At 34.7% G+C, this 15,137-nt stretch overlaps 1 protein-coding gene across 2 annotated transcripts in view; it reads right to left on the minus strand.

Annotated features, from left to right (window-relative positions):
- BRINP3 (BMP/retinoic acid inducible neural specific 3) overlaps window positions 1-15,137 on the minus strand; it is a 206,080-nt gene that overhangs the window by 65,562 nt on the left and 125,381 nt on the right. For both annotated transcript variants that reach the window (XM_032192765.1, XM_032192766.1), the window contains exon 4: window positions 9,437-9,627. In XM_032192765.1, coding sequence (XP_032048656.1) covers window positions 9,437-9,627 — 191 coding nt within the window. The remainder of the gene's footprint in view (window positions 1-9,436; window positions 9,628-15,137) is intronic.

The raw sequence follows: 15,137 nt of genomic DNA on the forward strand, positions 1-15,137 counted from the left end.
CAACCAAAAAAGAGACCAAAAAAAAAAACAAAAATAAACAAACAAAAAAAAAAAAGATCTTGAGCATGAAAATCTAGAAAGAAGTTCAGAAGAAAAAGAAATAAAAAGAAAAAAAAAAATAAAAGGGAAAAAAAAAGAGATATCATAAGATATAGTATAGAACTGCTTTTACTATGTGCTGTAGGCACTTGCTAGCTTCCTATATTTTCATCAAGACCAGATCTTCTCCAGTGTAAATTGACACTGAAGTCATTGACAAGCTTTATTAAATTATCTTAATTAACTTTGCTAATTGTCTTACCATTTTAAGCTCCTGATGCTGTGGAGTTTAAGAGTTGTAATGCATGAGTTATTTAACTCAAGAAAGAACAGCATAATATTTTACTCCTGTGTTTGTGTAATATAACAACTGCTTTCTACAAGATTATTTTTAATAGATAAATTTATATGGCCAAATGAAAAAATTTCAAACATAAATTAAAAATCAAAAAGCACAGGTCCTCATGTATATTCTAAAAAAACAAAACAAAACAAAACAAACAAACAAAAACACCACACATTTTAACATTATATAAATTTTGCTATGCTTTATGTGTATTTAGTGTATGCATTTCTTCCAATGATATGTATGGCTCAGTATTGCCATGAGTATTGTATTTCAAACAGATAACCAGATTTATAATAAATAACAAAGATTTATAAAAATAATAAAGTCTACTTAAATTCACTAAAATAAGATGGAAGAAAAAATATTAATGTACCTCTTCAATCCATTTCCTCTATTATCAGTACTATTTTATCATCACTTTACACAGTAAGTATTTAATTAAAAGACAAAGAAAAAAAGATGGAATGATTTTTATTTTCAAGGCTTTATGTACTTTGGAGAAGATATATTCCTTACAAATCTGCATACTAGGTAGGACACTGTATACCAGTGTCCTCTACTTTTAGGATTATTAAAACTGTTAGAACAAAATGAACTAGTATAGCTAATATGTTATAGTACATATTATTATGTATTATTATATATATTATTATTTTACTTTTCAGGAAGCAAATATCAAAGGTAGAATACTGCAGCTCCCTGCAAGAACATGAAATGTAGCTACTATTTTGTGGGAATTAGAGTGTTAATTCTGATAATCTGAAGAAAGAATATGAAAACTGGTTTGATAAATTAGGAAGATGATGGTTGAATTTGAATGGAAAAAAACCTGATATCGATATTGATTTGTTCACAGAGAAACCTTGTTGACTTCATTGACTTCTATGGAGCTTATTTATTGTGTAAGATTGCACAATGCAAAATTACAAAAAAAAAAATTTTTGAATGCTTGATTCAGCAAACAAATCTGTAGAACAATGATGAAAACACCATCACTTCAGACATTAAAGAGCTGAAAGCACAGTATAGCAATCACTTTATACTATAGAAAGTGTCCTTCCTGGATGAGATTTTTTCTTAACAGCAGCTTCTGCCATTGCATATATTGATGTTGTAAACATTATAATGCATTGCTTGCATTATATAGTTTTGCTGTAAGAAATGTAAATCCGGCTGTAGTACCGTGTCAAGTCCTGAAGATAGAAATAATTGTGAATTGCATGAGAATTCAATGCTGTCAGTCTACTAATCACTTGCCTCTAAAAGATTTAAACATGAAGGATTTTTCAGAGGTGTTTGTATCATTAAATTAATAAGATTCAAGAGGAAGACTAGATTCAAGTTTTAATTATAAAATCTAAAAGCAAAATACATTAAAATGTATTTGTAAATTTATGGAATATAGAATTTATAAGATATCTATATCTCCTCTCTTCTCTCCTCCCCTCCCCTCCCCTTGCCTCCCCTCCCCTTCCCTCCCCTCACCTCTCCTCACCTCCTCTCCTCTCCCCTCACCTCCTCTCCCCTCACCTCCTCTCCCCTCACCTCCTCTCCCCTCCTCTCCCCTCCTCTCCCCTCCTCTCCTCTCCTCTCCTCTCCTCTCCTCTCCTCTCCTCTCCTCTCCTCTCCTCTCCTCTCCTCTCCTCTCCTCTCCTCTCCTCTCCTCTCCTCTCCTCTCCTCTCCTCTCCTCTCCTCTCCTCTCCTCTCCTCTCCTCTCCTCTCCTCTCCTCTCCTCTCCTCTCCTCTCCTCTCCTCTCCTCTCCTCTCCTCTCCTCTCCTCTCCTCTCCTTTTTCATCTTGTCTTTTGTTGTTCTCCTTGTTCCTCTCTATAACTACATAATTAATTTAACAAAGGTGTTCAGTTTTTTATGTTCCATTATGTCTATTCTTGGTATATTTTATTTTATTCTACTTTATTTTTATTTATTTTATTTAATTTATTTTTAAGACTGAAGAATAATTATCTAAAGTCTTTCCAAAGTATATATCATAACATCTCCATTATGTGCAAATTTGTTCCTTTGAGAGCATCTCATGATGTCACCAACTAGCTGGCAATGTTAGAACTTCTCTTACTCATTACTCCTCTATATGCTTTATTGAAAATATATTGAAACAGTGTAGTCTGTGTTAGAGGCTGCTAAAGCATATCCGTTTATGATTGTCATGTTGCAGCTGCTGTGATGCATGGTGTCAATTACGCTGAATATGCACTCCGAGATTATGTAGTAAAACATGACTGCATGAACTTGCCTGTGTGACTCCCCCCCCACCTTTTTCCTCTCACTGGGATAGCGAGGATCAGAACCAACTGAAGAGCTGACCTCCACATTACCTCTGAGGAAAAGCAGATGTGGAGTTTCTACTTAATTAGAACTCTACTGTCCCAATGAATTAAGGTTGTTTTTAATTTTATCACCTTAAACTCCTGAATAAGATCTGGCAATAAATCCCTAACCTTTACAGCTGGTGTATGCTTAGAATTAGTTTACGTCCCTACATAGCAGTCATTATATTTTGTAATGTCTACGGATAATTTGATCCAAAGATCTCCAACAGCTCCTAGACATAAATGTATAAAGCCTCATGTATTTCGATTTTATAATGAGACAAGCACAAATTCTGTGCTGTGCAGTAGGATGTGGTACTGTGATACCTTCAGAAAAAAATCTATCTTCAGAAAAAATCTATCTTCAGAAAAAAAGAAGGGATATAGCTGTAGAAATTCAGGGTTGTAGAAATTCAGGGCTGCTCCTGAGCAAATAAACCCTGTTGAGCAACATGATATAATTGTCTCAGCACATAATTATGGTACTGCTTTCAGGTCATGTCCTCAAAAGCTTCAAAAATTTTGCCATGAGGCAAGCTGTGGAAACAGTTACAGTTTGTCAGGAATTTAACAAGGGCAGCATTTCCACTTTTGATTGCAGCAACTAGTTGAATCCACAGGAAACCACATTCAAATAGAAGGTATGAAAGAAAGATTTAAAAAAAAAAAAAAAAAAAAAAAAAAGCGGGAAGTATTTTCTGACCAAACAAAGAAACAAATAGTCTGGATTTCAGTCCGAGTTTTGACTGAGAAGCTAATTTGTTTAATTTCCTTTCTAGCAGTCCACTGTAAGACGGGGTCATTCATATATAATCAGATATATTTACCATCAAAATAGAGCCCTGTTCTTATAAACTAGATGTGTTTCTTATCTGTTCTACATATCTATCTGTTCTAGTGCAAATTTCATTCAGCAAGTGTTTAGCACATCCTCTAAACTATCTATGGTCCTATAAAGCTGTGTGCTCTTCTCAACATAGCATTTCCTCAGGGCAAATCCTACATTCAAGAGCAACACCAGCCAAGGGCAGGCAGTGATGCAAGCTAATTCTCACTAATAATGTCATTCCACTAATTGGTGGAAATGACAGTGGCTTCCAGTGAACAGGATTTAGGGTTGCTTATAGGAGTAAGAGCTTATACTGCTATGTATCCCCATTGTGTTACACTCAGAAAGCAGAAAAACGTTTGGACATTTTATTCATAGCCCTATCTACCCACCATTAAAAAGTCTTCTAATTAGGTGCTAGGAAAACAGATGCATGATCTCAGGGCAGTACACTGAGGTCATTCTGCTAGTGGGCAAAGACATAATCCTGTCACAGAAGGTGCTAAGGAACCTTGTGACCTTCAAATGTTGTTTACACCATCCATCAATCAGTGAAGGAAAAGGTCAGACATACAGATAAGGGTTATTTTATAGTGCTAGGTCTCAGGTCATTTGACCTTCCCCTGGACATTCAGTTATGGTGAAATCTTCAACAGATGCAAATTAGTATGGCTGTACAGAGGTAAGGGCATCAGTGAGTTGGAATAGCTGAGAACATTGCTCATTAAACACAAACAGAAAGAAAACCTTTCCTGGCTTTGTCTGTATTATGCTTCCATAAATTTACAGGATTATATAAAACAAGAGGAGTACACACCCCATCATCCTAATATGCATGTTAATAGGGAGACTTAACAGCTGTCAGTGCATCTGAAGAGAAATATTCATAGGAAAAAGCTTCTAAAATGAGTATACAAGGGAAGTAATGTTGGATCTGTAATATTTCAAACACAACAGGATGTGCATTCATGTAAATGTGTATGCAAATTAGATGCAGCCCTCAGGCTCTTGGCGAGAGTCCAGTGATGCCCTTGAGGCTGCAAACTGTTGATTTAACATAGGAGCCTAACTACTTACACTAAAATGAATGCATTAAAATAATATTGAAAGAATGTATGTATCAGAGATTTTTAAATAAGGCAAATATTGATATAGGCCCTGGGTAGCTCCCATGAACATTTGATTTCAACTTGGAAAATCAGACTTGGTGTTTTTTCCTCTTTTTATGTGAAATAAACAATGTCTTGTCAATGTAAAAATGTGAAGCTTCAATCAGTTGTGCTGATGTCATTTTTTCTTGTTTTGATTTTTTTTTTAAGATAATTATGTCACAATCAACAAACCTGATTATAAATAGATTTGATTAACAAATTTGATTTATCAAATACATCTCTTGTACTCCTCTCATGCTGCACAGGAAAAGATTTTGGTCTGAATTATAGGTTTGTTTTACACTACTTAAATAATAATTAGGCTTGAAGACTTTTAATGTTAATTCTCATTTCCCCCTTCCTAATGTTTTCCTTTCTCTGTAACATAAATGAGCATTTCTGACAGAAAACCTTAATTATTAAACTTATCAAAATCTTATCTTCCTGATCAGTCCCACAAAATAATGTATCAAGACCTGTAAGAAAAAAAAGAAAAAAGAAAAAAGAAAAAAAAAAAGATACTACATACCTCAGTGAATTTGAATTGAAAATATAAGAGTTGCTCAAGTATTAATTGTTTTAAGTAAATTAGGGAGAAAAATATTTCTGCCATTTTTGTTTGTAATATTTGAGAAAACAGATATATATCCATAGTGATATATACATATATGTATATTTTCTCAGAAGATTGATTGAGCTTGATTATTCACATCTAATATTTGACCTAATATTTGGCTCTGCAACTCAAGAGACTTAATGGATCCCTCTCAATGTCCCATCTGCAGAAAACTTAGACCTTAATCTGTGGAGGACGCACCAAAAGAAGAAGCTGGAAATACTAAGACCTAAACGTACAAACACAAAAACAGATATAGTTTGTGAATGGATGAATTACTCATTGCTGTCTTTACATTTGACTGAGCACTGCTATAGCACTTTTGAATGCTCATCGTTTCCTGTCCTAGACAAATCCATCTTTGGTGGTGCTTTAAAAGTAACTGAAAGTGCCCCTCTGCTCTTGGATGCTTAGGTTTTTTCCTTCTGCCCCACAGTCCAGTAGAAGAGAGAATATGTCTTCGCATAATATTATTGTGACTTTTTTTTTCCTTTTAAATGATCATTAAATCTTATTAATGTATTAGCAAGTTACAATGTAACCAAACAGAAAATATCTCTTTCCCAAATCAGTTAGCCTAAATGACAGATCAAATGAGTAAAAAGAAAAGAAAAATTGCAAGAAGAGGCATAGAATTAACATAGCAATTTGTTTAGGATATATATCATGGTGGAATTTGTAAATATCCTTTTTCATTTTATGAGAAAACATTTTTATTTTTAAGGGAAGAATGTGTCTTCATGATCTAATTTCTTGTGGAATATTTTTAGAGGTGTTACAGTCATCAAGACAGACATTTGAGAACACTACAAACAGAAAAATATGGTTGTGCACAGTTGTTTTTAACTAAAGCTGCAGTTTCAGATTGCCCATAGTTACAGGAAATGTGAAAAATAAACAAGCCAACAAGCACATATAGTATCAAATATCGTCTGATTGTTTTGGAAGTCCAAAACTCCACGAACACCTTTGTGGCAGAACATTAACATTGATAAAGAAACCCAAACCATTAAAGGTTGTTTTAAACTGCATGAATTTGCATGCAGATGTAATGCAGATATTCTTTGCACAATATAACATGTTAATTCATATTCATGAAAACACTGGAATTGTTTACAGACCAGCAGCCTATTTAATCACGCATCATGTCTCCAAACATGATCAGAAACCTGTTTCAAAAGGTAAAAAATGCACTACGGTATGTAGTTATATGATCCAGAGAACCAAAGGAAAGGATAGTTGTATCCCTTACCTTTGATTCTGGATGCTCATTTGCACACTGAAGCATTGTTTTTTATCCACAGTACTGTGTATTTTGATTTGTGTTTTGTCTTGCCTGTTCTGATTTTTTTGTTTGTTTGTTTCATTGAGGTACACATTCCCAAAAGGATAGCTGAGTTTTTCCTAGTAAGGATATGAGTAATATGAAGCATATTAATATTCTCAGTTCTTTCTTCCTAAATATAAACAACTCTTTTAGCAGGGTATAATCTAGTATACAGCATATTAAAAAGCCTTCCGGAATCTAACTAAAGTTGACTGATAAAAAGGAAGGGAAAACAAGCAATTCAAAAAATATCTAAATATCTAAAATATCTAAAAATGAAAAAATATCTATAAACTATCCTTTTAGTCTTTTTCTTTTCAATTAAATGAAGTTTTATGTACATGCAAATGATGTTTGAGACATGGAATTGCTACCTGGGAGTGAATCATAACTGATAGTGTCAAACACTAAATAGATTCTGAACGTATTATTTTTTGTTAATTAGTCAGCAATCAAAAAATGATTGTGTATTACTCAGAAAACTTATACATTTCACAATTTCAGGGATTTCTAAATGTGGGGAAAAAATCATCACCTGTTCCAATATGTTAGTATTGGATTTGTCAGAAGGGAGTTATGGTGAAGTGAGGGAACATTTCTTGGACTACCTTTGCAAATCCCATTTTACCTCTCATGCAGAAGATTTGAGCAGGGCTCTTGAGAGCAAGGCAGACAAGGCTTCTGTGAATAAACCCATGCAGAAATTTACAGGCTAGGTTCACTCCCCTCCTTGAAGCAGTCTAGGAGGGGAAGGCACACAGATGGGTGATGGCCCTCCCTGTCCTCAGGTCCTGCAGGGTGTTACTACTGCCAGATCTTCCCCCAGGTATAACCGCAGGGATGGTGAGATCTGCAAGTCTATGGAAAGCCTGTTGTCTAACTCAGTTATCAGTATGTTTTAATAAACAATCTGAAAATATTCTATTTACACCATGGATCTGGACCGTTATTTCATGGCTTTCCAATGTAAAAACTGTAGTGTTTCAAAAATCTGTATGGAGAGAAAACAAAACAAAACAACAACAAAAAAAGCCTTCTCTGTCTGCTCCTGTGTTCAGTGCTCAACAGAAACAGGTTTTTATGTTTAGTTAAGTGTTCTAACAATAGAAATCTGTAATGCAAATATTCCCAATCTCAATGAAAGTAAGCTACAAAATGAGTGTTTCATGTGTCAGTACTGTTGCATCTGATGTGAAAACTGTTTTCTAGAGACCTGCTGCAGTCAATTACCCAAATTAGATTTGTGTGTGGACTACCACTTGCATTTATATCCATCTCATAAACAGTGGAGGTGTGTAGAGAAAACTTGATCATTTTGTGGTGTTTGTAAAAAACTTTTGACATGTGGAATATTCATTACCTAAATCATTAGGAAGCAGGGTTTAATTTTGTATTATAGCACAGAATTGCTTTGAAAATGCAGCTAATAGGAGACATTTCTTTCAGAGATTGCTTTGCTTCTGCATTTCTATATTCTAGCACTTTTGTTACTACCTTTTCCTGATAATAAATTTTCTTAACAAAGAAGGAAAATTTTGCCTGTGCTTTGAAGGAAGCAGACTAGTTTTAAAGGTTGCTGCAGCTCTGCGTAATGAATGTTGAGATTGCAGAGGTAAGTCAGATCAGAGGGATAGGTAGAAGGACAGTCTGCAGCAAGATTGTGTGATCCAGCAGGCAGCCACCGGATGAGACTGGACTCTGTGTTGGTTCTGCTGGGTTTTCATCTGTTATGCTTGAAGAGCCAAACACTGTCTTGCACCTGCAGATGACCAGCTCTGAGCTGAGGTTAGCTGCCATGATGGATGGGACAGGAGGAATATCCTCCATATAACAGACAAATGAAGTGGTTGCTGCCATGCCACAAGTTCTGCATGTATTCTTGTATGTAAAGGACCTGGCACTCCCAAGGAAGTAAATTTATATTTACTTAAGTAATAACTAAGGTAGCTGAAAAATACAAATTTGCTTCAGATGGTCTTTAATAAAGACCCTTGTTACCAGTGGTCTGATCCAATAAATGTAGTGGATTCTAAATCACATCTTACATTAAAAGCCTCATAATTAACATGCTTTCAACTGCAAGTTGCGTTTTGATTTGCTCTTCAATTCTGGAAATGGACTGAGAGCAGCTATTTCCAATAAGAAACATTCAGCTAAAGATTTGTTCAAAAGAACAGTTGTTGCTTTACATAATACCTGCAGAGACACTGAATTTATCCAAGTATCCTCTAGTGCTATGAATGACATACTGCAGTCAGTAGGTTGGGTATTTTGACTGTACCAAAGCAGTTCTTGGCAGAAAATAGGATGTGCCTCCACAGTGCTGTAGAACCAAGAGCTCCATTTATACATATTTATTTGAAAGATCAGTAAAAATTAATTCATGTCAATCATAAGAGTGCACTAAACTATATTTAGAAAAGAAAAAAAAAAAAGTGCAAGGGAAAACATAAACTATATGTACCTGTGGGAAAAATATAAGTCTGGCTATAAACATAATTGCTGAACACACATGTAAAGATTGTCTCAATGACCTAATACTTCTGTAAGGGACATTTGTAGCATTAAAATTATACAATGATCATTGAGAGTGCTATCTTTAGTGTGTCAGACCCACCTCTTAACAGTCTTCTTCATTATAAATGTAATGCTTTGATTCAAGTAAGAAAATGATTAGGACAAAATTTGTTATTTTCCAAATCAATCTTTTTTTACTAATCAAAACATCTCTCCTGAAAAGCAGGTAGTGAATCTGGAAACATGTCTGAAGGTTTCTATCAGAGTACTTCCCGTACCTTTATGGCAGTGGAGGCTATCTGGATGTGGTGGAGTCTGCGCAGAGTGCTGTCCCTGTCAATGAAGTAGGAGGCTGCAAGCTGATGCAGAGTCTCCAGAGTCACTGCAGAGCTGTTGGTGCTAGGATCACTTCCTTCTGATCTCTTGCTCAGCTTCCTTTTGTCCACAAAAATTGTGAGTGACTCCTCTCCTGAGTATGGAAACAGAAACCACAGCATTCATCAGTGACATCATCTACAGATTTTGTTTTGCCAGAAATAAGGTGGCAAGCTGTTGTTTTCCACAGCAGTTAGATAAACACCCTGCTGTCATACTTAGCTAGTTTAGTGCCTAAGCACATGAATGAGAACTTCCATGGGTCTAGTGGTCTGACCAGTGTTTATCCTCCCTCTCTGACATTTCTGAGAATTTATCCACCTTTATGAAAGTAAAAAACAACACTTTCTATTTTTTCCATATGAAACATCTCTGAAAAATCAACAGAGAATTACTGTTCTTTTCCTTTTTTTTTTTTTTTTTAATGCCTTGTAAGAATAGCGACAATAAAATTGAACATATTTATACCTAAAAAGCAGTGACACCAGGGATAAATCTTCTACACTAATTCCAACTTTTTATATATAAATATTATGTAGACTTTCAATCTTAATCATATAAAAATGTGTCTGTATACAAGGTTGATCAATACCTTCGTTGTTTTTTTTTAGTATTTAATGTTAACATGAAATAAAATCAAAATAATTTTTGCGTCTTTTTGTTATTTCCTTCTTTTGAAATATAAATCTCATTTGATTTCAGAAAAAGAAAGATAATACCTTCTTATAACCTTTATAAACTGTCAATATGTTTATGCTGTGTAATCAATTCAGCAATGATAAGATGCTTGAAACCTGATTTAACAGATCTCTTAAACCAAATTCATATCATGAAAAAGTATAAAAAAATATGTAATCAGAAACTTAATCAGTTTCTTTAAAAGCAAGCAAACAAACAAACAAACAAAAAGGGTCAGGGGGTGCGGAGGGGACAAAAGTAACACTTTCCTAACTTCTAAAGCAGATTTGTTCTTCCAAAAGCAAAGAGAAGCTCCAGCATCTTAGGTTGTGGTTTTCTCAGTTCTATCCTCTCTAAATAGACATGGGCAAATACTTGAGTTTAGAAAATGTAATTCCCAATGGATAATTAAAAAAGAAAACAAAGCAAAATCTCATTCATTTAACTGAGCAGGTTCTTAAAAACATTTTAAGTAAAGAGTTACTGGGAATGTTAAATTTGTAAGGAATATTCTACATTAATTGTTTACATTGTGGATGTTTTTTTTCCTGTATTTCAGGCTAAACAAGAATTCATTCACTTTGTGTTTTATTTAGACAAAGCTCTTTTCTTCAGAAAATAAAATAGAAAAATAATTTATTGACTAATATTTTCTTCTGTGCAACTTATGTAGAAAGTAACTACTAAAACACTTTTCTCACTTTCCAAACCTTTATTTGGTAGGCAGCATTCTTCTGTGTTAATTTGCTCGAGTCAATAAATAATATCATTATACCTGTATTTTATGTGCTGAACAGCTCCACAGAATGCTGTTTCCTCACTCCTGGAAAGGAAACTACACTGATATGGCCTGACTTGCCACTCACTCTAGTTTCATTGCTCATGCATCTGCTATGGTGGCATTTTGCCCATTCAAGGGAAATGATGGCAATTTCAGATGGGCTTATGTGCCAACAAATATAGCTGTAGAGGGATACTGTGTAGGACAAAAATATGACATCTTATTTAAAAGGAGATAATTTTGGTGGTGAGCAATGTTAAATGAAGAACTCATGTCTCTATGCAGAACACATCTGCTGACACACACAGCTACTTCTGCTTGAAGAAAATTCATTTGTGTTTGGAGAAAGAGGAATGTGTTCATGTTAATCAATTTATACTGTTTCACAGTCTCTCACAAGTTCAGAGGACAGACAGGCTCTTCAGCCCATACACAGGCAAAACTTGTGTTATCCAGGATTCTCGTATCTAACTAAACCTTCCTGGCTTGCCCAGTATATTCATTTCATCCTGGAAGGGAAAGCTGCTGCCCAGAATATTCCAGCTGGAGTCTACCTCATTTTATTTGCCACTCTGTTTATGCTTCCCCTTCAGTAGTTTCCTTTTGGGTAATTTTTGTTTTGTTTTGTTTTGTTTTGTTTTGTTTTGTTTTATTGTGGTTTGTTTGTTTGTTTGTTTGTTTGTTTTGGTGCATGCAGTCATTGAAGCAGGTTTTAATTGCTTGAACTCCAAAAAACAGAAATCAAAACAGTCTCCAAAAGTAACAGGGTTTCCCCATCCAGTTACCTAATCTGTCTGCTCTAATAAATAGACATGCATTCACGTTGTATTTAATTGATGCCAAAACCTCCTGCAAAGCAGACTAGGTTCATTTGGCAGGAGAGGCATAAGCATGTTTTATGAGCACAGGCGTCTGTGCCACATTTTGCCACACCACCCTGATGTGAGATGGTGCGGGTCTTGTGGCCAGATGGGCCACTACCCACACTGGGATGTTGCCACCCTTCCTGCAGTGAGCAGAGGGATGGAGAAGCACAGAAAAGTCTCATGGCTGGTGCATTGAGAGAAATTTGCCATCAAAATCTGCTCTAGGTTCCAGCACTGTTGGCTTTCAGTTATGCCTATGAAATAAAACCTGCCTTTTCAAAAGTTGCCCTGTGACACTAGTCACAATATGAAACGCCTTTCTGAAATGAAGAGCAATGGAGTGAGCTGAGATGGGAGCACGGGGCCATGGGCTTTGTGCAGTTTTTTGTGGCACTTTAAAGACACAGCTGTATCAGAACAGACAATACCACAACTCACAGGCAGTAAACACTAAATCAGAGGTCAGTACAGGCAATGCAAAAAAGGTGTAATTTTTCATTAGATTTCATTTGCTTTTTTTCTTTTTTCCAGGTGTCTCAACTAATGTATTTAGATTAAAGTGAATATTGGAAGCTCAATCAGCTTTCCACTGAAAATCTGGACAGTAGAAGGGAAAAAAAAAAAAAAAAAAAAAAAAAAAAAAAAAAAAAAAAAAAAGAGGTTCTTTGTGTTTCACTGGGCAGTGAATAAACTTCTGGTTTAAACTCAGAGAGTCCTTTCGATTGATCTGTGTTAGAGATTAGTAGGGCCAGTGAGGCTGTTTCCATCAAAATCATATTTCAACAGAATGCTGATAAGCTTTATTATTAAAAGAGACTCTGTTTGTTTTTCTCCCATCAGAAACAGTTGCTCTTCAGGGGGTGAAGATCAGAGTAGTGATAAAAATCCTCCCATTTCCAAAAAGAACCTTGAAAAAGAACAGTGTTGTATGTTGCTTTGTTTTGTTTTCATTAGAAAATGTCAAGAAAAATAACCTTTGAATCTCTTCACAGCTATCACATCATCCTATCCTCATGGTATTGTTTGACCCCATACTTGCTGCAGAAGTTGCCAGTGGGTGCGTTTTGGCAGGCAGGATCCCCTGCCAGCATCCTACGCTCATCCCCAGCCCTGTAGTCTCTGTCCCTGCTCCATAACAGATATGTTTTGTTTCTATAACTGGATTGAAATAATTTTGCATGTTTGTTTTGATTTAGATCACATCAGATTACATTTCCCAAGGTTGAGCGAAGGCACACAGCTTGAGTGAAGGGGCCTTTGATGTAAAAATGAAGGAAGCTCTTTCTCCTCAAAAATCTCTGCATCATTCTTGAATGGCATGCCAAACTAATTCATCACTAATATTCTCAGGCACTGTGGTGCAATCAGATACATTTCAAAAGTATTTGATGTTCAAAAGGCATTTTGCATATTCAGGAAGTATTTAATCTTACAGCGCTGATATAACAATTGCTAGATAAAACATTAAAGTGGACTGAAAAACAAAGACCTCCACCATACTTTGTTACTTGGGCTCTACCATGTATCTGGAGAGTTGTAACAGGATTCCCTTTTGCACCCAGAACTGTTGGCTTTGTAAAGTAACACCATTGATTCATGTTTAATTACTGGGAGACAACTTAAATTTTAAATTTATTTAGGAAAAATTAAACCCATGCCTAAAGAAACTCTTCTGTCACACTTGAAACATGAATGTATTTATTTATTTATTTATTTATTTATTTATTTATGAATTAGTTATAGTCTGAAAATGGCTAAAAAGACATCCAGGCTTTAGCTAAAAATTAACTGTAGTTTTAGAAAACTATTCAAGGTTATGTATTTTAAAAACTGAAATGGATTATGGCAGGGAATACAAAGAAAAAGTGGTTATTCAGCACTGGATCCATACAACTGTGTCTTCTGTAGGCTCTAAAAGCAGTATTCTCTCTACTTCACGAAATTCAAGAGTCAGTCTACTTCACTTTCTCAGGGTTAAAAGAGATAGCATAAAAACATTTGGTCATCCTTACAAAAAATCCTCACATGATCCAATGACTGGTTCAAGAAATTAGAAGACATATGCTGATGCTTTATTACCATGTAGCTGCTGCCACTGATACGGATATTCAGCTGGGGACTGGGGACTGACATTCACACTACAGACTGACCTTGGCACAATATATACTAATGTCCCTGTGAGCCTTGGAATTATACCTTATATTATAAGGAATTATACCTATACCTTAGCCTATATATTTCTTTCTTTCTAGGTTTATTTTGAAGGATTTTTACTTATAAGTTAAATGACTGAGTTGAGATAAATATTCTATGAGCTGTTTTTAAGAAATGAAATAAAATAAGTATGTAGAAATTTACCTAGACAAATAACCCTTCCATTTATATATGACTCCTAAACAGCAGTTTATAAATGGCATTCAGATATCAGAAAATAATTTTGTGTGTATCTTATTAATATATTCACGAATTATCTAAATTTTAAAAAATGCAAATAATCTTTTGCATAGTAGAATAGAATAATGCCATAACAACTGTAACTCAATAATATATATAAATCAATAATATAAATGTATATTGGAGTAAATGTATTTTGTTACACATAATAATACATCTTCATATGTTTTAAATTTTTAGCCTATTTTATGCTTCAATTATTTAGAGATTGTTTTCTTGTACCTACAACTTTGTAATGACAAAAGGATCACGTTCCTTGGTGTTTTATATTTTCATGTGTAGACTGGGTAGTGATAGGAAAAACTAGTGATTCAAGCATCTTTCATCAATTCTTTACAGAAAATGAGGAAATGATAAAAATGAAAATAAAAAATAAAAAAATAAAATATATTAAAAAAAAAAAAAAAAAGAGAGAGAGAGAGAGAGAAAACTCAGAGCTGGATACATCTCAGCATTGTCCACAGTTACCTACTTGGAAGATACAGTTACCTACTTTTAAGTACTTTTTACATGTATGAATATACATGTAGATGTATCTTAAAAAAGATATAAAGGTCTTTGTTTTGTGCAGTTCTCAAATATTTCTTGTTAAATATAATACCTCAGTTACAATAGCTGTAATGCAATATAGTATTACATGTATATAAAACCATTGTTATAAAAAATCGCTTAGTACCACTAGAAAATCTATTCCTGTATGAATTACAGAACACACCATCAGATTAGTTTCCCAAACCTAAGCAGATGCTGATGGAAGTACACAGCTTCAAATACTATATAAATTAATGCTAGGCCACATGTGTCATCATTTCTGTGGTTCAACTT

Source organism: Aythya fuligula, chromosome 8 (genome assembly GCF_009819795.1).
Source record: "Aythya fuligula isolate bAytFul2 chromosome 8, bAytFul2.pri, whole genome shotgun sequence".
Taxonomy (NCBI): domain Eukaryota; kingdom Metazoa; phylum Chordata; class Aves; order Anseriformes; family Anatidae; genus Aythya; species Aythya fuligula.